This window comes from Corvus cornix, chromosome 6 (assembly GCF_000738735.6).
Source record: "Corvus cornix cornix isolate S_Up_H32 chromosome 6, ASM73873v5, whole genome shotgun sequence".
In the NCBI taxonomy this organism is placed as follows: Eukaryota; Metazoa; Chordata; class Aves; order Passeriformes; family Corvidae; genus Corvus; species Corvus cornix.
The window spans coordinates 10541836-10566502 of record NC_046336.1 but is presented as its reverse complement, the minus strand read 5'-3'; the positions used below and the strand labels follow the sequence as shown (position 1 = coordinate 10566502).

General features: G+C 43.0%; 1 protein-coding gene and 1 long non-coding RNA gene across 3 annotated transcripts in view; one reads left to right on the top strand and one right to left on the bottom strand.

The window, feature by feature from the left end:
• SORCS1 (sortilin related VPS10 domain containing receptor 1) overlaps nt 1-10914 on the bottom strand; it is a 262728-nt gene extending 251814 nt beyond the window's left edge. Inside the window, exon 1 of one of the 2 annotated variants that reach the window (XM_039553807.1) lies at nt 9780-10914. In XM_039553807.1, the coding sequence (XP_039409741.1) occupies nt 9780-10421 (642 nt within the window). In that variant the 5' untranslated portion in view covers nt 10422-10914. The remainder of the gene's footprint in view (nt 1-9779) is intronic. The other variant, XM_039553808.1, reaches the window with a different exon arrangement.
• On the top strand, nt 10506-23357 carry LOC104695324. Its single transcript, XR_005602173.1, has 4 exons — nt 10506-10576; nt 11980-14467; nt 17333-17487; nt 23000-23357. It is a non-coding gene; the product is annotated as an uncharacterized LOC104695324 (long non-coding RNA).
• Nucleotides 23358-24667: the final 1310 nt, after the last annotated feature.

The window sequence follows — 24667 nt, the reverse complement described above, 5'->3', positions numbered from 1 at the left end:
TGCAGAGCTGGGTTTTCTTTCGTGTCCTTGGTCCAACTCCCTCCATCACAGGTGGGATGGCAGGGCCCTGCTATCCTGCCCTGGCCACAGCCACAGGCACAGCCTGAGGTATCAGACAGCTGGAATCAACCACATTTACTCCTTTAACAACTTTAAAATTAGTTTTTTTGGAGCGGATGAAAAGTTTCTGGAGAAAAAAGAAAGATCAGGCATCATCTTACAAAAGCTGAAAATAAAATGGAAGGCAACACCAAACTGGAAGCTTTTCGTCCAAAAGATGAGGTGGAGAATATTTTCATTTATTTTTGTTTCATCTTTTTGTTTTCCAGGATACACAATTAAACAGTCATTTTATTGAAACAAACACACAGATCTACATCAAAGCATCCTTCAGCTACAATAGCCTAAATATTTACTACTAAACTTCATCAGCTCATATGTAGTGACACAAGGTCACTGGATCCAGGCTAAGTCCAGATCTATGTAGGCCAGATCTATATTCTTCTCATCTCTAGCCCAGGTTCTGTCACTCTTAATATATTGAGGGGTGTGTGGAAACATGAACACAAATGAAGTGGAGAAGGTGTAGTGCAGTCCCTCCCCATGGTTCAGTCCTCAGCCAGAGTAACATCTCAGGGAATAATCATTCCCTAAACTTCTCTAACATGGTGGCATTTCACCATGGACCTGTGCATTTTCAAATTAAGTTTACTGCAGCTCCTGTTTTGGTGGTGTGTCTCTTACTAAGCTGTTTAACCTGTCCTATTAAAAAAATCTATTATAAAGTTTCAATCAAAGTGAAATCTCACTTTTATTTGCAAATAGCCATTTCCAAAATTTGATTGTGATTCCAATAATGATTAATTTAAAGATTTTATCTTTCATCTACAGCAATGTATTTTTTTCTTGGAAAACTGAACTGAAAGCAACAGAAAGCAAACTAATTTTCCGTATCATGTTCTTTGGCATACAGAGCTTGATTTTCAGCGTAAGTATTATTTTTCCACCAGAAAAATATATTTACACTTACCTATAAGTTCATTCTTAATAAGGTCCTCAAATATTCATTTGAAGATTCAGTGGAATTCACTTCTCCTACGTTCGTTTTCAGAGAATATTCAGTGAAAGGCACTGGCACCATTTTTGGGCAAGTCAGGGCACATTAAGCCATTTCTAAAGATTTAAACTGACCCAGTGACACACACAGAAAGGGAGCATATGACCTCTTTCATCTACTGAAATTATACTTTGCAGTTAAAAGAAAAATTTTCCAGGCAAAGTCCAAATGATTAAAAGGCATCCATTTCCACATTAGTGAGGAATTTCCCACTGCTTCTGAAACAGGAATTTTATGATTACTTCACCCCCCATAAAAAAGTGCACCTGAGAAAATCCCACACTGAGCAAGGACAATTTATGGAGATAAAAACATGCCTACATCTGTTATATAAAATATTTCCCTTGAATTATTTTCTCCACCCTAAATTTAGTGGGGGAGGTGAGAATGGGGGGAAAAGAGAAACGTTTGAGAAAAGACACAGGATATCTCTGTTGGGTTACCTAAATAGCCTGAGATTTTCTAAGGAGCTTTTCACTTTCTCCTGAAGATGTGAATCAAAATTATCTGCAAGAGCTCATGGCACTGCTGTCCTTACATGATCATTGGCAAAGGTGATCTCAAACCTCATAGAATTAGGATGTGAACACTGACACTGGGTTGGGACCTGGTGGTGTAAGTGATCGAGAGCTTCCCATTTGTAGGTAAACAGTTTCCACCCAAAAAGCCCAGATGAGATGAAGGGGTTTTGTCTGAGTTTTCCCAACAGGAAGAGAGAAACCACAAGGTCCGTGACTCCCTTGACCCTCCTGCCCCTGCAGCGGCAGTTCTGCCCCAAACACGGCCCGGGGAGAGCGCACTGGAGGCCCTGTCCCAGCATGGGCTGCTCCTGTTGGGGATGCTTGGCACTGACATGCCCCCACATCTGCTGAAAGAGGTGCAACTTCCATCCTTCTTCCCCCACACCACCTAAATCTCCACCTGCTTCCTCACCCTCCTGCTCCCCTCTCGTCCCACGTCAGGGGCACCTCAGCACAGCTGCCCTGAGCACATCCCTGGCATGGCAGCACAGGGGAGTCCAGAGGCAGCTTCAACAACCAATGTGCAGTCACAAGAGAACAGCACTCCCCTATTGAGGGACACGATGGGAGGTTAAATTAAGTTCTTAGAGACCCTCTAAAAGGAAGGAATTACATTTTAGGACATATCCTAAAATATCCTGTTCCTTCTGAAAGTACTTTTCTTTTATGTTCCCCAAGGAGAGAAAGTACAGTACCAAGTAAAAGTGTTATTGTGTTACCAGCACTGAGAATTAGGGATTAAGGGCTCTTACGTTAACTGTTGTTTGATTTAAGACACAGCCAAAAAAAATCCAAGTGGCACAAAAATCATTTTATGCATCAACTTTTATATGCATTTGAAATTCCAAAATAATTACTTTATCACCCAGTGCTGCCACTTGAATTGGAATCAAGGTCCGTTTTCATTTAACATAGAAATGTCAATTAGAGCTGTGGGAGTCATTGATTTTTTGGTTTGCTGGCCAGGTATAAAAAAATAATTGAGGGAAAAAAAAAAGCACCTTGTGTCAGTCTTAATTTTTTCTCCTCCTTGGAAATGTAAACCTGAATGCAGCTTTGCATCTGATGAACAGGATCCAGTACACACAGATTTTATGGTAATAGCAGTTACCTAAATATAGATAAATATAGTTTGAGGTGCTCTGCAATTCCCAGACCTGAGCATCAGGTAGGACACAGTTCCCACAGGATGCCCTTACCTTGTGAAGCAGCAGCCAGACGTAATACCATCTCAGGTATCACTAGATGCCTCTGTCCAGGACACTCAATCAAGGTTGTGTATCACTGGATCATTCTTAAATAAAGAACATAAGAATTGGAAATCGGCTCCAAAAATGCTGCCTTGATTCAAAACAAAAAAATGTTACATTTAACCTTTCAAGATTTGGGCTTGTTTAGAGCTATTTCTCAGGAGCCTTGGAATCAAACGAAAATCAATGTGAACCTACGAAATGCTCTGGCCAAGCCACAGTAGCATTTTCCAGAGAAAGAGGTCTTTAATGGGGCAGTTTCACTCGCCTTGCTGAAGCTCTGCACAATATGAGGGTTGTTTTCACTCTGATATAATATGAAAGGTGCAGAGGATGTGAGATTGTCCAAGGCCTATGCTGACCTTGCAGCCCTTCATACGTAAAGCTGCGTCACAACTGAATGGGTCAGAGTGGTCTCTAATCCCCCCCAGAATGAATTAAGGACTTCTGATCTCCTTGCTTCCCCCTCTGGACTGGCTTCACCATGATCACCAGGTTAGGGAAATACACACGTCTTATTTGAAGCCACGAGGAAAGGGAGAAACCCATTTTCTATTATAAAGTACTGTATTAAGAAGATTGAAAGCTATAACCCGATTGCTTTACACAGTTTATAGCCTCTTGATATTGCATGAATGCCAGTTGCAACTGTCAGAGCTCTTCCATTATTCTCCTTAATCTCCCCTTGTGATGGGATTTGCATATCCCACCTGTCAGTGGCAGAAGCTCCTCACCGTCTCCCAAACTCTTTCACAGAGACCAGAATCACACAATGACAAGCCTTTCTTCTAGTCCTCACAGATTCTCTTTCACTTACTGCTTTCTCTCAGAGCACGGCTCTTCTTATTAACAATTTCCCACGTATCCTATTTCATATTCTGTATATGAAAAGCCTATGTTTTATCCTGTCAAGAAATATATCTAGAGATGGACTGCAACACAGGAGAAAGAAATACTATGGCTGTTGACTCATTTTTTTTGAAAAATCAAACACATGCACAAGAAAATAAATACCAAAAAACCCTCAAGACCTCTGGTTAAAGGAATAAAGTCCTAATCAGTTACAGGAAATTTAGAGGAGGAGGTTTCATATTTAGAATGGATGTGAAGTATTTTATGATCCAGTAAGAGTAAATATAATCAAGAAGACAAAAGTTTGAAACAGGGGACTTTTAGCAATATTTTAATTTAATTTTATTTTTTTCTTCCGGTTTAAATTCCCAATTTTGTTTCCTCACTTTTTATTCAGCCCTTCCAAAATATATTCTCCATAGCTCTAGCAAGAGATTAGCCTGAAACAGTCTCAGCATCCGGTGCATTCTACTCTTAATACTATTATATATTCTTGTAATGTGTACATAACACAGACTCCATCTCACTGAATTGTATTAATGCCAGCATCCTCCTTGCATGAATCTTTTTTGGGAGCTGTTTTCAGCACTCTAGGAATCAACCTCAATATGAAGAAACTGACACTGAGGTCATTCCTCACTGTGGGTCTCACTGAGCATCTGGCTCTGGGCTCCACATCCATATTCATTACCCTAAAATTCTTCCTTTGTAATGATTCAACTGCCATGGGAGGAAGGGAGTGATGGGCTATCGCAGCATCACACAACGTAATGCTGGTCACTCATGGGATGATGTTGGCACATTCTTCATTCATCCCTGATAGTTCTTCCTTGGAGCCACAGCTCTGCCAGCAAGGGAGAGACAGAGGCTATACACTATATCCTCTTGCATGAACATGGCATTTGGGCAAAGTCTCCAAGTGAGATGTGGAAAAAAACATTTTGATTATGGTCCACCCTTCTGGATTGAACCGAAGAACACTGGCAATTTAAAGTACTCTTGCCGTGCCTTTACTGCCTCACTTGTAAAAAAGAATATATTTGTTATCATCTCCATTCATCAAAAGCAAAAATCAGATTCAAATTCAAGTTCTTGGGAACCTGACTCCTAGAAATTCCCAGTTCACTTTCCACAACCTGTCATACAAGTAGATACAGAAAGAACAGTGCTTGCTTGATTTAGCAAACCAGAGGCTGAAATGGAATAGCTTACTGCCTGTAAAATACTTCCAAGGGATGTAAGTGCCAGGGAGGGAAAATAACTTCAATTAAATGAAAAACAAAAATGAAAAAAAATTAATCTAAATTGCCCAATGGCAACATTAGAACAGAAATCAGAGAGAAGCTTCCAACAGTCAGGAGAAAAAGGCTTGGAACAGCTACCCAAAAAGGAAGAAGGCAATAGAAGGGTGAAAGGGTTGATAGACACCCAGCTGTTCGTACATGTTTGTAGTTTGATCAGCTCATGGCTGTAGGATGCAGTACTATGTGCCATTCTAGAAGTTCCTCATTTATAAAGTAGGTCTGAACACCTCAGCTGAAAATCCAACAACAGTTCATTCACAATTATTTTGTCCAGGAGGAAATACAGTGGAAATATAGAGGTGCATCATTATTCTGCCTTACCTGTGCCCAGTTTGTCCTGTCAATAACATTAAGTAACATCTTGCAAGTGATACCTAATGCAGAGTCTCATCTTGCCTAAAAGCTCTCCCATAAGAGACCTACCTCTTCCCCTGCTGTCCAGTGTAATCACCTGACAGGAGCAATGATGACCTTGCAGGCTTCATCCTGCACTGGACCCTTCAGCTGTATCGATCTTCTGCTGTGGATGGAATATAAAACCTGTCTGGCCATGGCTGTTTTGCATCTACTCCCAGCTCCACCTCTGTATCTCCATCAGTCTGCTGACGATCTGCTGCTGTGGAGGACCTGTGAGAAGCTCAGCTTTGTCTTTCCAGCCATGTAAATCACAGAAGCTTGAACCAGCTGTTTAAAGGTATCATGCTCACGTAAAAGCCAATCCCCAGGTATACTGCCAGGTACATGCTCAAATTCAGTGCCACACACTTTGAGATCTACACCAACATCCAGCCCAGGAGAGCACTTTGTCCAGTGCAAGGCAACAGTAAACTGCCATTATAATAAATGAGTTGAAACCCACGTTGCTTTCCCTCACAGCCCCACATTATAGCACCAGCTGTAGCATCAAGACACTCACTCAAACTCCCTTACCTTTCAACCTCCTCCAATTTTGTCTCTCTTTCTCCAGAATATTTTCAAATGAACAAGTAAGACACTGATCTCACTCCATACCAGCTTAGGACAGAAGCAGTCTTCATTTTTTGTAAGCTCTGAAAAGCATCTGTATCCCAAAAGCTCATAATGGACATCACCTAGAGACTTGCTTCTCTCCATTAAAACCAAGTCTCTCTTTTAGTTCCACACATAAATCTCTGCTAGCTGTTTTTCCCTAGTCTACAGCACGGCATTAAGGCTGCTATGGGGACTCCAAATCTGCAATGTCAGGACACACCACATCAGCAACACGTTTGATATCTCCATGAGCTAGGAAACCTGCCAACTTCCACACCAATGATGACACTTCTCAGTGGTGCAAAAAGGCAGGAGATCACACTTGTTTATCTTGTAACAGAGATTTGAGAAAGATATTAGCTCATTTGAATTTCCACTCCAGTTTTATGGGGGCCAGTGGAAAGATGCTCAGGATGTACCAATGCAGGTCACTACTACCAGGACTCATTTACAGACTCAATAGTCTAGGCTTGTTATATTGTTAAAATGATTCCAGGCTGGGTGCTGGCTTGGGCCAGTTAACACCTTCTTGGATCATTCCCAGAAAGTCTGGCACTCAGTGCAACCAGTGACCCTTTCCAGCACTCACTTTTGCAGCAGCCACTCTTCTCTGTCTTGCAGACTGAAAGAGCTCAGGATCGTGGAGATGCAGGACAGTTTTGTGTGGCCTCACTCACCTCCACTGGAGTCGGGGATAGCCTGAGGCCCACCTGTATTTAAATATAACACTGGATACACTCCTGATTTCATCCTCATCAGTCACTTGACAAGCCAGGCTCTCTCCACCTATGCTCCCTCTCTCTCCTGCTGATTCCATCAGTGAAACAAGGTACACAGGAGGGATTAGTGAATATCTGAACTGTGTCCCTACAGATGAGCAGAGCATGCTCCAAGTGTGTATGAATGTGGATTTGGAGAGAAAGCTGTCCAGGGAGTACCTAAAATAACTGATGCACCAAAACAAGCGCTGATCTAAAACAATTTATGTTGATGGAGTTATACCTGGACAACTTGGACTATTATTTATTATTCTTATAACTCCTGTGGCCAAGCATACAGCAGGTTCCTCAGAGAAGAATGCCATCACTTCAGTGGTGCACACACTTTGTATGAAATCACAGCCAAGCCTGAGAGAAGCTGCAAACACCCAGAACAATCCCATAGAGAACCAGGAGTCCTTGCAGGACTTCCTTCTCCTCCACCAGCAGCATTGCAATTATATCCACACCACTAACAGAACAAGGATACAAAGAACCACAATGATGCTGACAGGATAAGGTACACTGCAACAGAAAAACTTGGTGGTGACAATGCTTTAATTTTCCAGTTTTTTCACCTAACAGGATTTCAAATATTTTGAGCTTTATTTTTGATTTTTCCTGTACTCACACAGATACTGCAAACTGTGATCCTCTTCACACTGCCCCTCTGCCTGGGCAAAAGGCAAAAGTTGTTTGACAGCAGCACTGAGAGAGCACATAAGAATGAAAAGGAGCAGAGGTATGTTGCAGCCCCTTGCCACAGCATGGAAACCAGCAGGAAGCCGGCAGCTGCTGCTGGTGGAGTGCAGACAGGGCACTGGGGTTACACAGCATCCCCACAAGCAGCACCATGGGATCCTCTGCGACCCCTATGCAGGCAGAACTACGTATGCTGTACCCTAAAGGAAACATTTCACCCCAAGCCCATCCCACTCCCAACTCTATCACAGATGGGTACCCAAAACCTCCACACAGAGACAATGGGTCGGTGCCACTTTGGGCTTCCTCCTGAACACACACCATTGCTTCAGCTGAGCCTGAACAAGCCTGTTGTGCATCCAGGTCCTGCTGGGGCCCAGCTTCAGTGAGTGTTGTGAGGGAGCTGCAAGCACAGCATGAAACAGAACAGCACTGCAAGAGCCCCCGCAGTGAAGGGGGGAGCATAAAATATCCCTGTACACAATGCAACCTGCAGCTGTCAGGGAAGGACAGTCACAAAACATTTCCCCACAGCTCCCTGAAAACATTTGTACACTAACACACTCAGAAAGTAAATCAGCCCCTGACAACAGCAACCCACACTACCACAGTGGGCAGAAACACAGACACAAATATACGTGTACCTAAACACACATATAACAATAGATGTGTCTTGAAAAACATACAGGTGAAACATAATTGCACTGATAGACCAGAGAAACTGCTGCCTGCTGGGTGACTTTTTATATCAGAATCTTTTTTCTTAGCAAATGGGTCACTTGAAACCAGAGTCAGCCTCAATTCAATTTGTATGAACAGACCTGAGTTCCTACAAGGCAGCTTCTGTTCACACAACTATTTAAGAATAGTCTAGCTGAGTTGTGAAGAAAGGGGAAAGTGCTTCAAAATAGAAATGACAACTATTCCCCTGTCAATTAATTGATTAAAAACTTCCCGATGAGACCATCAAACCATGTCCCAATTAACTAGGGCTGAACCCCACGGTGAGGTCCTTATGACATCCGCTGCAATTCTAAATTGAGTAGCTCAGTACAATCTGTACCAAAAGGAATTCATAATGACTAGACTATCATTTCAAAATGTTATCAGTCTCCTAGTACTAAAGCTGAAAGGGAAGCCAAAGATTTCTGCCAAGCAGCCAGAAACCTTCTGGCATTACAGCTGCAGACACCTTAGAGGAGCACCTCAGACCCCGTTTCTCCTGGGAAGTTGTATGGGCGACAGTCATGTAGTGGTGGCATCCCTTTCTCTCTCTCATTAGCATTCTGCTTGGTCGCTCTAAGAGGCAAAGTTGGAGAATTCGGACAGACAGATCCCTCTACTTCTGCTGGTCCACAAGCAGAGTTAAGGGCAGGCAGAAAGCAGTCCAAGCAATTTACCTTGCCTTCCCTGGGCCTTGGCCCTCAGCTCCAGGTAGTGCTGCAGCAGAGGCTGGAAGGATACAGTGCCCAAGTTAACCTGGTAACTTTGATGTCATGACTGTGGTTCCAGCCTGGAAACCAGCTGCCTACTCCTCTGGCCAGTTTTGTTCTGCTTGGCTCAAGTCGGAATTGTTCTGATGCTGTTCCTGAGATACGTACAGGTTATGAGGACAAAAGAAGAACTGTCCTGTTTAACACCTTGGTGACAAGAGGCAAAAAGCAGCTTTATTCCCTACACAGAGACACCTTGGAGGCAAAGTCCTGAAGCCCTCCAAGCATCTCCCACATCAGCAGGGCCCGGGGATGAGCCCTTGGGCTGATATGGGCCCCCACAGCTGACAGAAGAAGAAGCAGGAGCAGAGGGGCTTTCCCTGGGCATCCTTACAGCTGAGCCTCCCGGGCTCCCCGTGAGGCTTATCCCGGGGAGATGGCTGGATGCGAAGGCGGATCCCCTAAAATGACCCTCCCCGTCGCGCCGCGGGCAGTAGCAGCGCTGGATCCTTCTCTGCTCCGGGGCGAGGGACAAGGGGGCCGGAGGGGGATGTGCTCAGCGGGCGGGCGGGTAGCGGAAAGTTTTTCTGCTCCAGAAGAATGGCCCTTTTGAAGCCCTTCTGCCCCACTGCACACTGCTAAGCGAAGCCAATCCCCGGCGCCCGGAGGCGCAAAATCCCCTGCGACGAAGAAATACCCAACACCCCCCATCCCCTATTACACACACACGAGGGGAAAAAAAAAAAAAAAAAAAAAAAAAAAAAAAAAAAAGGGGAGGGAGGGGGGAAATAAGGAGCGCACGGAGCAGCCGCCCCCGCCCGCGGTACTCACGCTGCTGTTGTGGCCGGACCAGTGCACCATGGCCTGGTTGTGCGCCGAGTCTCCGGCCAGGGCGAAGGTGGTGCTGGCCAGCCGCAGCTCTTCCAGCCCGAAGCGGGCGGCGCCGCCGTCCCCCGGCTCCCGCCCAGCGGCGCCGCCCGGCCCCGGCCCCGGCCCCGCGGAGCCCCGTGGGCTGCGGCCCCAGCGCCGCTGCACCGAGCCCGGCCGGCCGCCCGCCGGCGGGGGGCCCTGGAGGGGTCGGTCCTCGGCCCGAGCCGCCGCTGCCGCTCGGGGACGGCGCTCCCCGGCCACTTTCTCTGGCTCCCTCGTCACTCGCCGTGTCTCCCAGCCGCTGAATTTCGTCTCCGCGGGAGCAGGGGCGACGGTCGCTTGCAACCCGGCATCCTCCGTCCCGGCTTCTTGCCCTCTCTCACCTCCCTTCTCCCCGAGGAACCTCCTTTGCTCCTCTTCTCCTCTGTCGGTCCTCAAGTGCATCAGTAATCCCTGCTGCGGCTGCTGCTGCGGCTGCACCTGGGAACGGCAGGATCTGCAAGTTATTTCTGCACCGGTAAAGCCATAAGTGAAGAGGAAAAGCCATGTCCAGTACAGGAGAGCAACGTGCCAGGCTGGGTACCAGCCAGCAACTTTTTCCATCGCTGCCGACTGCTGATGAGTGCGAGGGAGAAAGAGCAAGTAGGAGAGCGCAGGAGCGAGGGAGCCGGGCGCTGCCGATTCAGGCGCCGCGGGGTAAACACGGCGAGAACTCCACGTAAAGTTTCGGACTCTTCTGTGCTGGATGCAGCCGAGGGGTAGAGGAGATTACTTTCTTCCCCTCTCTTTTCCCCCCCTCTTGTTTCCTTTTTCTTCTTTTGCACTTTTTCCTTTTTTCTCTTTTCTCATCCCCCCCCCCCTTTTTTTTCTTTCTTTTTTTTTCTTTTTTCCCAAGACTGGTGTTGCTGATCAGGCTTGTGATGGAAGGCAAAGCCACAACCACACGGGGGAGGAGCTGATTTGAAATCAGAGAGAGAGGGAGAGAGAGAGGAGCAAATCCTGGCTGGTGATTTCTCGCGGCTGCCTCTGTGGAAGTCTCAGCTCGCTCCTCTCCCGCTCGCTCTCTCTCTGCTCCCTCTCACTTCGCCGCTTCTGCATCACACTCCTCCCGCAGCCGCCCCGCCAGGACGCCCCGTGCCTGTGTCGTGAGTGGCTGGTTACTCACTCCCCCTCTCTCACACACACTCCAAACACGGACTTATCCCAACTTTTAAACTCGTATCATCCGATCCCTTCCTCCCCTGTGCCTCCCATCAGTTCAAACACCTAAAGCCTGCTCCGCAGCATACTGAAACACATGGACTGGAAGCAGATGTGCAGAGTGAAGGAACACTACATGCATGTGTGTATAGTCTTCCCAGAGGAAATGTTTTAATTCGATTAATTGAGTGGCCCTAAATATCTGAGGAGGCTCTGAAATGACCCATTCTTTTTCCCTCCTCCTGTGACTGATGTAAGTGCACTGGAGTTGCTCAGAATAGGCACCTGTGATTGCTTTCACAGGGAAAAGTCGCATTTCTGCCCCTCTGTTCCCTCCTCCGCTTGTGCTTCACTGTACTGCCTCTTACAGTAGCTGCCGATGCTTAAATAAATCACTCATACACGGCAGAGATGTACCCACATAAATGCTGATGGAGACAGGGACAAGCTTTTGGAAATGACATGACAGCGCTTGGTGGAGAGGGAGATTCCCCTCCAGTGGTTCATCAGCAGAAAAAAGCCCCTGTTGCTCTAGCTGTCTCTCACGCTTTTAGGACCAGCGATTTCTCCCCCAGGAGCTGTGCTTCTCTCTCAGTATATGTCCTCCCCGGGGAGCAGTAATAGTGGTGGCCGGAGGAGATCACCAAACGCTGCCTGCAGAGGCTGGTGTCTGCTGGGCACGGGAGCTGCTGCTCCCTGACTACAAGACAGCACTGTTGGTGACTGCCTACACAGCAGGACAGGGCCCTGAGCTTTGACAGGCACTTGCAAATGCCCACAGGCGTTGAAACTGGAGGGAATTAAAAGCTCTTCCACTGGAATTTTATTCCATCCCCGTCTGCCTGTTCTCACTCATTCCCATTTGATTTACGGGAGAGTTTATTTTTTAATTAATATTTTTTAACATTTCCTTCCTGACACGGAAGACCTTATTGATTTTTTTTTTTTTTTTTTTTGGCAGGGCATTTCAGAAAACGATTTACAGATTTGTTTCACATTCTTCTAGAGATTTCACTCAAATGCTCACTGGTGACACGTCTTGGGATATTAGCACAAGACCAGAGGTGAAGGGAGACTCACAGTAATTCAGGCTGGGCATAACTTCATGCTGCTTACAGCAATGATGGATTGTCTGCAATGTAACCACCTGACCTCAGCTAAATCTACCAATTAACTGCATACCTGTTTCCACATCTCCCAGCTAAATGATTACTATTAGTTACAGCCTGTCGGGTAATAACAATAATTAATACACGCACTTAACTCCTTTCCTTTACCGAGCCCAAAGCTCCTCACAAAGGCCACTTCTGTTGTATAAATGGAGGAAACTGAGTCACAGTATGATCAGCAAAGTAGTAAGGATTGGAAGTGGAGCTACCTTATTATCAGTCCAATCCTTTGTCTTCTATACAACAGATTGACCAGGTGGATCTAATCCCCAGAGGATCAACTAAAAAGTGTCACCTTCCCAGCACAAGTCTCTTAAGGAGGCTTTAATCTAAAGGAATGAAATTCAAAGAGATGAGGTGAGACAGAAAAAGAACTTGCAAGAAGGAAATTAGAAAGAGGTCAGAGGAAATTTCTCTTGGGATTGTAAGAGAGATTTGCATGCCAATGAGTGGCTAAGGCAAATGAGAGAGACAATCTCGATGTCTCATTTAGGCAGATGATTATCTCTGAATTGTGATGAGTGGCCAGTGAGTGATACTGATGTGCCTAGTGGAGCACACCTTATACACTGTGAGTACACTACACCTGCAGAACTCTTCAGCAAATGCACACAAGAGTCAGTCATGGAGCGAGAATTCTGGATCCAACCTGAAGACCACAGGCACATTTCCCTGTTGTGGGTGGATACAGGACAGAGACATACAGTATAAGCCTTCCCCTGAGCCCTATTATCCAGAATTATCACTTTAGGAGATTCCAACAACAGCAGAAACTGCACCTGATCCCTTACTTTTAATAAGTAATAATGCAATAGCACTTTTAATGGACCTGTCTTCCCAAAATTTGTCTAATCTGTATTTATACTCTTGGTGTCTGAGGCGTGCTGTGATAGTCAAGTTTACAATCTGATTATGTGTACTTTTGAATACTCCTGGTCTGCGCTTATCTGAGAGAGACATTTTAAATCGCTGTAATCTAATCTTGCTGCCAGCCATCTTTTTGCCACAGCTGATGTGATGATTGAGCCGTCAGAGATAAGAAACCGGAGTCTTTGGCACAAAAGAATAATCCCCTGTCCTTTGATGTAAGGGATAGCTTTCTCTTTTGGGAGCAGGGACCGAGCTCGTATACTCAGCCAAAAAGAAGCTGGTGCGATGTGACTGAACTCCATGGCTGTGCCCATGAGAAAGGAAAGGCTGCACTCGTGGTATCCTGACCTGAGACACCACCTGATCTGACATTTCAATACTGCATGTCCAGCTCCAGCATCTGGTGAGAAGGTGTTTTCCGTGACAGCTGCTACACTGCCTGGTCAGGAGACTGTTCTTGTGTTTCACATAGCCAATATTGCCTGGGGAAAGGGGATGTGAGCAAGCCGTGGGAGCCATGGAACAGGAGGCAATCACGGGCAGTATAAAACATGATACCATGAGAGTAAATGAAAATGGCAGGTTTTAGCTGACCTCTTCACCCTTTGGCAGGGGTTTTCCTCTTCACCAGGAGGAACTACCTCAAAGGCAGACATCTGCACATACACAAGAGTGTTGTGGGAGGTTCTTGCTTCTGGGTTCAGGAAGAACAAGCAGGAATCTAGTGAAGGGAGTAGATACCAGTGCTAGGTATCTGTTGCAGTGGAGCAAGCATCTTCCTCAGGATTTATATAGCCTTGAGAAGAGAAGCAGGAACAGCATGAAACGTGGATGAGTGCACAAAACTTCACTCAGGACTGGGCAGGTTCTGAGACAGGTGGAAATATGGGCTTGGTCAAGGACATAAATCCTTATGACAGGGATTGCAGTAATCTGCCATCTGCAGGAATCCTTTCACCTGGAGTGTTTCACACTTGCAGTCAGAGACTACTTGTGAAAAATGTGGTCGTGAGAGACTTCCTGGCTCCACAATATTCCTGTCTTCTGAAACATGCTAGATGATGTACCCTGCGTGATGGAAGCACCTCAGGGACTATGCCAGCACTGCCTTTACTGTGCTGGAGTAGGAAGGGAGAAATGGGAATGAAAGAGGATACAGAGAAGGAAACAGAATTGGGTAGGCTTAACCAGCTGAGTTTTTAGTATAAGGCAGGGGCATAATATAGCCTGGCCTTTTGTGAATCTGAATGTCTTTTAGACAAAGGAGTATAATCTTTCCCTAGTAAATATTTGTATAATCAGGATTTTGTGAATCTGCACTCATTTTAAATCATCAGTTTTCTCAGAGAAGACTGTGTAATGAAGGGAGACCAAGAAGAACACTGCTCCATTGATTCCTATCAAGCCATGGTGAGGGATGAATACTGTAGTTTGACATTACACATAATTCCCCCAAACGGAATCTCTGTTAAAAAAAAACAAAAACAAACAAACAACATATCAGGCTACAACAGGTCTTGTTGCAGTTTCCATTAGGGAAAAAAAATTACTTTCAGCTGTAAATATCACAAAAAGGTTTTTTTTTTTCTAAATAGGGTCTGGATGCTTCATTCTTTAAATAAAATGGGGACTAATTATATATATCAAATCAACTATTTCCAAGTGCTTCTTATTTCACTGAACAAATGAAAATTATTGAGCCTTATGGTTTATTTTGTAGCAACATTTAGATAATTGTTACATAGGTATTATTAGAAATAAATCCTATAACTTTTATTGGGGCAATGCATTTGACACAAAAAGACCAAAATACTTGAAAAAAATCTGGATCTGAAAGAAAATCTCTGTCTTCTTTCCACTAAATTTCATTTCCCTTCCTCAGATTATTTTTGGAAAGGTGATTGAACTATTTATTTTTGACACTAATAATTCCTCTAAATTAATTAATATGAAATCTCTCCTTTGTTATTCCACACAATCAAACCCCAAACCAGTGCTATCCTAAAATTAGGCTGCTGCAGCTTTTAACAGGGACTCCTATTCATCTGCAAATGTGTTGCGATTTTGCTTTAGTTGCCATAAATATTAACAGCGAGGGCTTTTTGTTCTTGTACTCCCTCTTGCTGCAGCCTGTTGCAAAGACTGAGGTTTAAAGTAATCTCAAGAAAAGTGCAAGACTTTGACACTTTCTAGCTTAGAGAGCCATTTTGTTTTGCTAAAGCCTCAGATGGGGAGTTCATACATTCATTTATCTGGCAAGGAGGCTGGGTGGTGAGCAGATTCAGTCGATGTGACTGCCTCCAAGTACAGGAAGGTGCTCAGCACCAATACCTGGTTGCAGTTTTCCTCAAATCCTGTTTATACTGAAATATCTAGTCATGCTTATTAGCCAGCAGCTCTCTCTGGGGACAATAGGACTTGTCTGGATTTTCTGCTCTGGAAATTCTCTCATGTAATTCCTCTGTTTCACTTCCATTTCTGGATCCAGAGTGTTTTCACACCATCCAACCAACCACAAATGGGACAGCAACGCCCACACTCATGGTACAGGCTCTGCATTTTACTCTCTGGGTTCAGACCTCCTTCCTGCTCTTACAGCTGCAGGTATTTCTTGGGCCAGCTGTGCCCAGGCAATAAACCAAGGGTGGATTTACCATGGGAGGATGGGAGCATGATACCCCCTCCAAATAAGCTTGTACTCCCAGTCAGGTGCTGAAGCAATACTCACATGGCAGCACAACTACCATATCCATGCTGGTGTTGAATCCAGCACTCTTTGCCACAATCCTGGGATTGAATCCTGTTTCTTCTCTAGTGACAACTGCTCCTCTGTGCCTGCCTTGAATGTCACTGTTCCAGTGATTCTCTCCCCTTGTGATCTGGACACAGCAATCCGTTGCCACCCTGTGCTCCTGAGTGTTGCTCCCCTGTCAGGGATTACCATGGGATTTAGGAGCGAAAAAACCCACAGGCCACAGAAGACAGTGGTTGAGAAAATCTGCTGCTTGAAATTCCCAGCTGACATTCTCTCTTGATCAGCTTTTGCAGCCTAAGAAACCTGGAAAGCTGCCCTGAAAAGCTGGTCTTAGATTCTGGTGGGTTTTATAGTTGGTTGAGTGTAAAGTAGAATTGCAAGAACTGCACTTATATCAGGACTGCATATACTCAGCTGGTGCTCTGAGCTTGCAGCTCAGGAGAAAACTGAGCTGGAGCTCACAGCTAGCATGAGCTGTATTATAACAACTTGGAAACTAGTAAACACTGGTGAAAGGAGGAAGCCTGAGGTGTATCTTTTAGTCAACTCATTCACCACTGCCAATATGAATGATAACCACAGGGATGACCCAGCAATTGTCACATTTTATCCTGACTGTTTTAAAGCAACCACATAATACCCAGAAGGTTTTTGCCATCAATAATTAAAATGTATGCTATGAACACTTCCAACCACATGAAAGGCAAGAATGCAACCAGGAAAAATGAGAATGGCTTTGGCAAGTCGTGCTTGACCAACCTAATGGTCTTCTGCTACTAAACAGCTGACTATTTTAACACCAGCTCCAACAGCAGTCTCATGGTAAACTGAGGACTTATGGGCAGGTCAGAGCAATTGGAAGTTGGTTGGATTGCAACTCTCAGCAATTGAGAATCAACTGACTAGAAAACATCTGGAGTTTGCACTGGGGTGCAAAATTTCTCTTTGCAAATAAGGCAAAATGCATATTCCTCTGCCTTTGGAGTTCTATATCTAATGTAATGCTACTACCAGTGGTGGCACCCATTGGCACACAACAGCTGTGCCATAACATCCTAAATTTGGCTATACTAGAAAAACTGGCCATTACCTGACCCTCTCTTGTTCCTGTGGGCATGTATCTGTCCTGTATCTGACTTTCAGCAAGTTCTTTTCTTTTTGTTGTGTGGAGATGCAAACTGTAAACTTTTCTTTTTCATGACCAAGAGAGAGTCTTTGCAGCTATTCACAATCCTTTGCAAGTTGCTTATCTGCGTCCACTGAGTCATTTTCATTCCATCATCTTCTAGGCCTTTCCAGTTCCTCAAGAGAATCATGGCTGCTGAATGCCTCTGATTGTCTTGCAACCTTGCAAATCTGCAATTTGAAGCAGACTGATCAAGTGCAGATAATAGTTTCCTGTGAACAATAAATATCAGTCAGAGCCTGACTAATCTTCCACAGAGTCAGGATACTTCAGTAACATAAATCTTAAAAGCCTAAAAGGCATAAAAATAATTTGTATTTTCTTCCTTTTTCAGAGGATACTGAACTTTAGTCATCACTGGGGAAGTTCTCCTGACATTCTCTCAGCTCTGGGTTTATCTGCATTGACAGGACAATAAAAATTCTTGTCTATCACTCTACTGCCATCACCTTTGGCTTCTGGACTTGGTTGTGGAAGAATTTAATGGAGGTAAGAGAATAATGATGAAGAGAAAAAGATTACAAACTTAATGGCCTGTGAATGCTGTTTACAGTTTGTCATTGTTACAGATGGTGTTTTCTTGCTTGTGCACCTTGCTTGATTTCTCTTAGCCAGAAGTGTTGATGAAGTAGAAGTTCCAGGTACAACTAAAGATAAAATTTCCAATGGAAGAAAGAAACCTTTTTACTTTAAACTACCTTTTTACTGCAAGAAAAGTAAAAAATATATGAAAAAAATGAGAACCCTTGAGGCTGATGGAAGATGTGAGCTTGCTCATTGACAGTATTTTATTTCAGAACTGAAAAAATGACCAGGAGAAAACTTCTGTGAGGCAACTCTGTCCTGCTTCACTGATGCATTGTTTCTTAAGTCATGGTCAGAAATCCTTTTCTGGAGACAGTTACATCACTCACAGGTCAACCAGCAGAGCTTTCCATACGCACACTCCCATGGTAGACAATCAGGAGGGAAGAAGCTGGTGATCATTAAAACTGCTTTCATTAATTCAGCCATTTCTGCCTTAAGCAAGGCAGAGGATGCTCACATGAATTTTGGTGCTAGATGATAAGCAGTGCGGACATCCACATCTGAGCAGCGCAGTGCAAAGTCAGAGACACCTCCCCTACTGGGGCAGCTGTTTGGAAAGTTAATGTTTTCATAGCATCTGTCTGGCCAGAATCCAAGGCAGATGAAGAGAGGGAGGCTCCCTCTCAGCTTTTCTCCCTCCAGCCTGGCAGCTCCTTCAGCAGCTTCTCAGATCTGTGGCATCCAGTTATGATTCTGTAGCTCGGTGGGACAGGGAGAGATACAGCCTCTAAGGAGGGAAGAGGAAACAGTCCTGAGAGACAGCTTGTCAGTCCCACCTTTGGTGAGAAACTCCAATCTTCCAGAAGGAAGGATTTGGAATGGCTAGTGGAAAATCAGGGGAAAATGCAAAGGAAATCCGTATTTCTTTGTTGTCAATCTTTTCATCGTGAATCATGTAGTGAGTGTTAGGCTCCTGATGTCAGGGGTTTATATAAGATTATAAACATTCTTCCTTTGTTTTCTTTGCTTTCTTTAAAAAAAAAAAAAGAAAAAAACAAACTAGTCAACTGTGGAGAATAGTATGAAGACAAAGGTCCTATTTGCTTTAAATCTAGTCTGAAGTATTCTAACACAAAAAACAAAGCCAAAGCAGTAAAATTAAAATATTCCATTTGAGCATTTCAGAAAGAAGGGTTTCTCCTTCTTTTTTCGCTCTTTTTTTTTTTCTTTAAAAATAACTCTGGATCTATTTTTGCCAGCCATAAAGGTTTTTTAAAATATGTATATTTAAAACAAATAGGTTCATCTGTAGATACATAAAAGGGAAACAAAAAATATTTCTCTATCTGGACAATCTGTTAAAATCACCTTGAAATTAATATTAGATTTCTGAATCTTTTTGGTTCCTTTTTTTAACTCCATTTGGCATGGAATTAAAAATCAATTATTCATATGATTTAAATTAATTGAGATGTTTTCCAGAACACCTTGCAATATAAAAATAATTTCTAGTTTGGTGCTAGATTTTTTTCTTGTCCACAGCTCTTAACAATTTATCTGGGACATCTGTGGGTGTAGCACCTGAAGAATTAAAGCTCATATACAAACACTTGCTTCTGGTAAACAGGACACTGATAATGTAATTTTAGGGTTAAACTTGATATTATTTATAAAAGTACTCTATAAAATAATTTCAAAAAATTTAAAAATTATGTCAGGTTTTGATCGATGCCTTAAAAAGAACAAAAAAAGAGAAAGAAATCCCCTCATCATCAGTAAAAAACCCTTTCGTCTAGAAGAATGAGATTTATTAAATAAGGGTGATGAAAAAACAATAACTCTGTCAGTTTAATACATGTATCCACACACAAAGGTCAATAAATAGCCCAAGTAATGGAAGGAACTCATAAGCAATGCTTCTGCTGATTTCATTGCAAGCATTTCCTGAGATTACATTTATTTTTGTGAGTATTGTTGCTTGGATGGCTCTGTATGCTTAATATCTATTCTCACATCAAGAAAGCTTAGGGGGAAAACTCCATTTGCATGTATTTTCATGCAATTAATAGTAATTCAGGGTTTGTGCTTTTCTTATGCCAAAACCGTGCTTGCCAGTGTTTTCAACCCTCCTAATGCATATATTAGTCCAAGTCTGAATCACTCTGATTTTCTCCTCTGTTTGAAACAATGTTTGTTCAAAAGATATTAAATGTGCTTCTCTTTTGTATTCATTCAATCCAGAGTAGTTTTTAACGTTTTTATCAAGACTCCTTGATATTCTGTTTTAAAATGGCTTCAGTTTTCCAGTCTGACCGTGTCTCCGTGTGCATTTTGGTTCATTTATGCCTGATTGCAATCAGTGGGAGTCTCTTCCTTGATTTCAATGGAATTTGGATCAAGTTCATTTGCAGCATAAGTTAAATATGTTTGCTGTCATGGAATAAGCCAGCTGTCAGGGCAGCAGCATCCAGGGAATTTGAGAGAACAAGGAATAAATTCAGGATCTCAGATCTTGCTTGGGAGGAACTTCAGCAAATCCTGGTTTATTAGTGGTGACTGCCCTAAATAACATGTCTTGAGTGTCTGCCCTTTAACTGCAGTAAAAACTTCTTTTCTGACTCAGGCTCTCCCAGTAGTCAGCTCATTTTAATATTTATTATGGTGCCTCTGTCTTCTGCAAGATTTCCTTATCATGATTTCAAATACTCACTGACACACTGGGCATTTTGGTGTTTTCAGCATCTGTTGACTCTTTGAGGTGCAAACTCTACGTCTTTTATAGTTTGGTTGTTTTTTCACTTTCCAAAAGGTAAAATAAACAAGGCATGGGGCCTGGACAGTTTGTTTTGTTTTGTTTTGTTTTGTTTTGCCATGCAGGTGCATCATTCTGAACAATCTTATTTCATCTTTGTTGTTGTTGTTTTTGCCAGACAACATAATTATCTTGATTGGTGGGTGGCCAACAAAGTTTTAATTAGATCCAGGGGGATTTGAGCAGGACTATGTATTAAAAAAAATGCAAAACAACGTTGCTAGAATTATTGTTTATTTATGTTGTGAGGCATCCTCTGTGAAATATGATGTTGCCTCTTTGCATTTCCAGTTCTGCCCTCTCTTCTTGTGCCTTGCTCTTTCCCTTGGTTCACAGGGAATGGTGACTGGCATTAACATCCCTGCACTGAGCCAACCCTGACAAGCTGTTGCTGCTACAAGATGTCCAGCAGCTCAGCCCCTGCCAAACAGAGCCATTGATCCTCCAGCTTGTGCCAGTTCAAAGGAGCACAGGATGCATATCCAGCTTTGTGGAAGGGCTGACAAGTGGTTTGGGGCAGGTGATTGGCATGGACATCAGTGAGCAACACTGAAGGCAGGGAGAGGACTGCACTCGGGAGATCTTTCTGGCTGGTTATGGTTATTAGCTTTTGACTGGAAAAGCACTGTTTTTTATTTATTCAGTAATCTAAAAATATCCTGGTAATGAATTAACCTGAATAGGGGGAGGGGGACAAAAAAAACGCATATTGATTTTCTAAAAGCAGGCAGGAATGCTGTTATTTTCCAATTAACGTTTAGCATTAGAGAACAATCCAGCTGGAAAGAACCAGCTAAGCAATTCCAAGCTTTTTGCTCTCTGCACTTTTTCTAGTGATATTTTTCTCATTTAGCTTCTTAAAAAAGAAAGACCCTAATAACAATTTAGGCCATTTCTTTGGCTAATGGGGATTACCTTGTTGTGGGCTCCAGGGGTGGGGCTATGGAATAACTATGGCTATGGAATCCAACTGTCCACGCTGAAGCGGAAGGCATGTTCATCTAATAAAGGCTGCCCCTGCTCCAGTACTGGAGAAAAGTGTAAGACAAGCCTTCCAAATGCAGTATTCATTATAAGGATATTTCTCTATAAAATTCAGATCAGGTCAGGGTTTCTGGTGGGACTGGTGATGAGCTCTAGTCTGATTTTGGCTGAGTCGCCCTTTTATTTCCACTGCTCTTTTTTATTGTGTCTGGTATAGTGTCCATGGCTCTTCCTTCTTACGGCTTAGCATACTCAAGGCTCACCAGATTCAGTGGTAAACAATGAGTAAAAATGATATCATCACATCCAGCTCCTTCAGGTCCCTATTTGCGGCCACTGAGTTCAGCTGAATGCTGTGACCAGGAGCAGCCTCCACCACAAACCCAACAGGCAGCTCAGGGCCACACCACTGGCCCTCCAGTGAGACCAAGCACTGGATGCTGCAGCTCATGGTATGCACCCAAAGCAGCAAGCACTGATAACAGGGAAGCAGATTGGAAGTAGGGAAATTACCACTTTCTGAGTAAGCATGTGCACACACAGGTCAACATACATTCTCATAAACTGAGATCCTTATTTTTTAAACAGGTTTCTGAGGTCCTATCTGAGTTTTCAAGTTTTCTATGCTTTCTGAATTTTTATTTTGCTCTCTTGCATGTTGCCCTTTTCAAATTATTAACTTGTGCAGGGGTGAATTCTACTGAGTTTAAGCAACAGCAGAGGCTGTCTGGCCAACAGCATATGTTGTATTTCCATGTAATTTCTCCCTTTTCTTCCAAATGCTCAAGGGAATCTGGCTGTAGAAAGTCCATATTGGAACTTTACCTGGTATACAAGTTGTGGACTCAAGTGCTGAAATAGAATTCAGCTTTTGTAGATCTTAGACTTGGCAAAGCATTTGGAAAAACTACAAGCACCCATTACTGCTATACTGAGACGGAAATGTTGCCAGATATTTCTGAACAGTTTTGCATAAATTTCAATATATATGTTCTTATTTAGCAAGTGTTTATTTAGCTATCACTGAAGTCTTCCTTTAAGGGTCCAGGAAGGGCCCAGGGAGAGCGACAAAACCACCAGCTTTTGCTAAGGAATGATATGCCCTGCAGCCATACTGTGTACTTAGAGTCTGGAAACAAATTTTAGGGCCTAGATTTATTTATACTGTTTAATAGATGCTTTGATAATTATTTGCATGGGAATGGAAAACAAATTCTCCAGATTAAAAACCATAAAGAAAGCTTGTTTGGATTAGCATGATCAACCAAAAGCATCCATTTGATTCTTGGTATATATATAATTTACTGAGCTGCAAAATAAACACACTCTACTGTTCCTCTGTTGAAGACTCCAGCTGTAAATATTTCATTACTTTAAAAATGTATTGCTATTAGATAGGTCTCTTATTGTTCAGCAGAATCTAGTTTTAAGAAATAAAATAAAATAAAGTAAAATAAAATAAAATAAAATAAGCTTTCTGTTTCCTGGAGAATGTTTTTTAAACATGAAATTTCAATTGGGTGAAAATTGCTGTTCCACCTGTTGGATGCCAGCAGAATCATCCCACAGGTAAGTAGGGGGTTTTATTAGCTTTGAAGGCATAATCAACCCCTGTTCTTACGAGTGCAGGTGTAATCACATCATGACCTGGTCTGTTTCTCCCTGTCCTACTTGCAGTTCGTCATCACCTCTAAAGGAAAACAGGTCTGCTGCTTGTGTTACACAAGGGGACAAAGACCAGGTGAAGCAAACAGGAAACATCATCCACAACAGGAGAGAGAAACGGAGCACAGACTTCCTCTGTTCATAAAGTACTGAAAATACTCACAAGCAGCCTGGGAATAAAGACCTGTGACCAAGATGGGGGGGGGGGTTTATGGCACAAAGGTCCCATGGGACCATTATAGAAAGGCAGGCTGTGACCTGGTGACACCAGCATTAGAGCTTTTCTTTATAGAGCCAGGACACTTCCTGCCTTGCTTGAAATGGACAAAAGCCATGCTTTTGTAGAGGATTTCAGGATGGTTTCTTCCTGACTTTGAAGAAGAAAAAAGAATGAATTCTTTGGTGGTTTTCCATTGTTGGAATGCTTTTTCTGGAGGAAAAAAATAAAAAACCTGAGGTGTTTGGGGGAATAATTTGATGGTGTTGGGCTAGTTATTTTTATTCAGGAATTGATGGTTTTTGCTGTCATAAGCCTGACACTATAAGAACAGGATTAAATATGGGTGCAAAGATACACAGGAAGATTTTTCTTCTGTGTGTGATATACCAAAGCCACAAATAATCACACGCCTGTAAGGAACCCACGTAGAACTTTGGCACCTACTATTCCACTTCTCAAGAATAGGTCCCCATAAAACAGTGTGCCTGAACATTGTGAAGTACCATTTTTTCTAATTCATTATTGTGCTTCTTGAAATCCTTAAGGAGCCCCAAACAGAACATTGAACAAAGACCACAGTCCCTTCCTATAAAAAGTCACAGTCCAAGTTATCCAAGTGTTAAGAGCATTTAGCCTGTACACAGAGGAGTTGAAAGCCATCCAAGACTAAATCAGTGTAAATTACATGGCTGTAACAAAACTTGACACCAAAAAATTGCAGGATTAAGCCTACAGATTACATTGTTAATGTTGGTTGCTTTCAAAACACATCGACAGATATCCCCTCTTCCTCCACTGAGCATTTAGACAGTAAAACACCTGAGAAAGGTGTTGCTTTGCAGATTTGCACTCTCCTGAAACTTCTCTTTCTATGAACCCTGAAGGACTGTTTTAGTCCTCAGCTATGAATTATTTTTGCAAAGTAAATTTCTTATGTAGGAACAGCTGCATAGGTTAGGGTTGCTAACATTGACATGAGAGTACTTTGTGGCACTTGAAGAGCCATTGAAAACTCTCATGAAATAATGACATTTCAAGGCAGACTTCTTCTGCAGAAATCTGAAATAACTTAAACCGATTTTACATCTCATCAAAACTCAAAACACAGATACTCTGACTGCTGCAATCTGTCTCACTATTTTACTATTTCTTAACAGTGTTGTAGTGGTTCTGACAAACATTGAGATGTTAAAATGGTTTTTTTGCTTATCAAAATGCATATTGAGTTATAGGAAAAGTTTCAGGCCTGTGGAAAATTGCATACAATCTTCATGTGCACGCTCTGAATCCTCAATTGGAATAATAACCTGAAAATGAGATAAATTTCCCTCATTTGCTCCTGTATGCAAATTAGGCACAGAGCACCTGAAATTATGAACTGACAATATATATCACATATGGTCGAAGTTGTTCAAAATATTAATATATTTATGGACAATTTAGAGAGTGTGAAAAAGCTG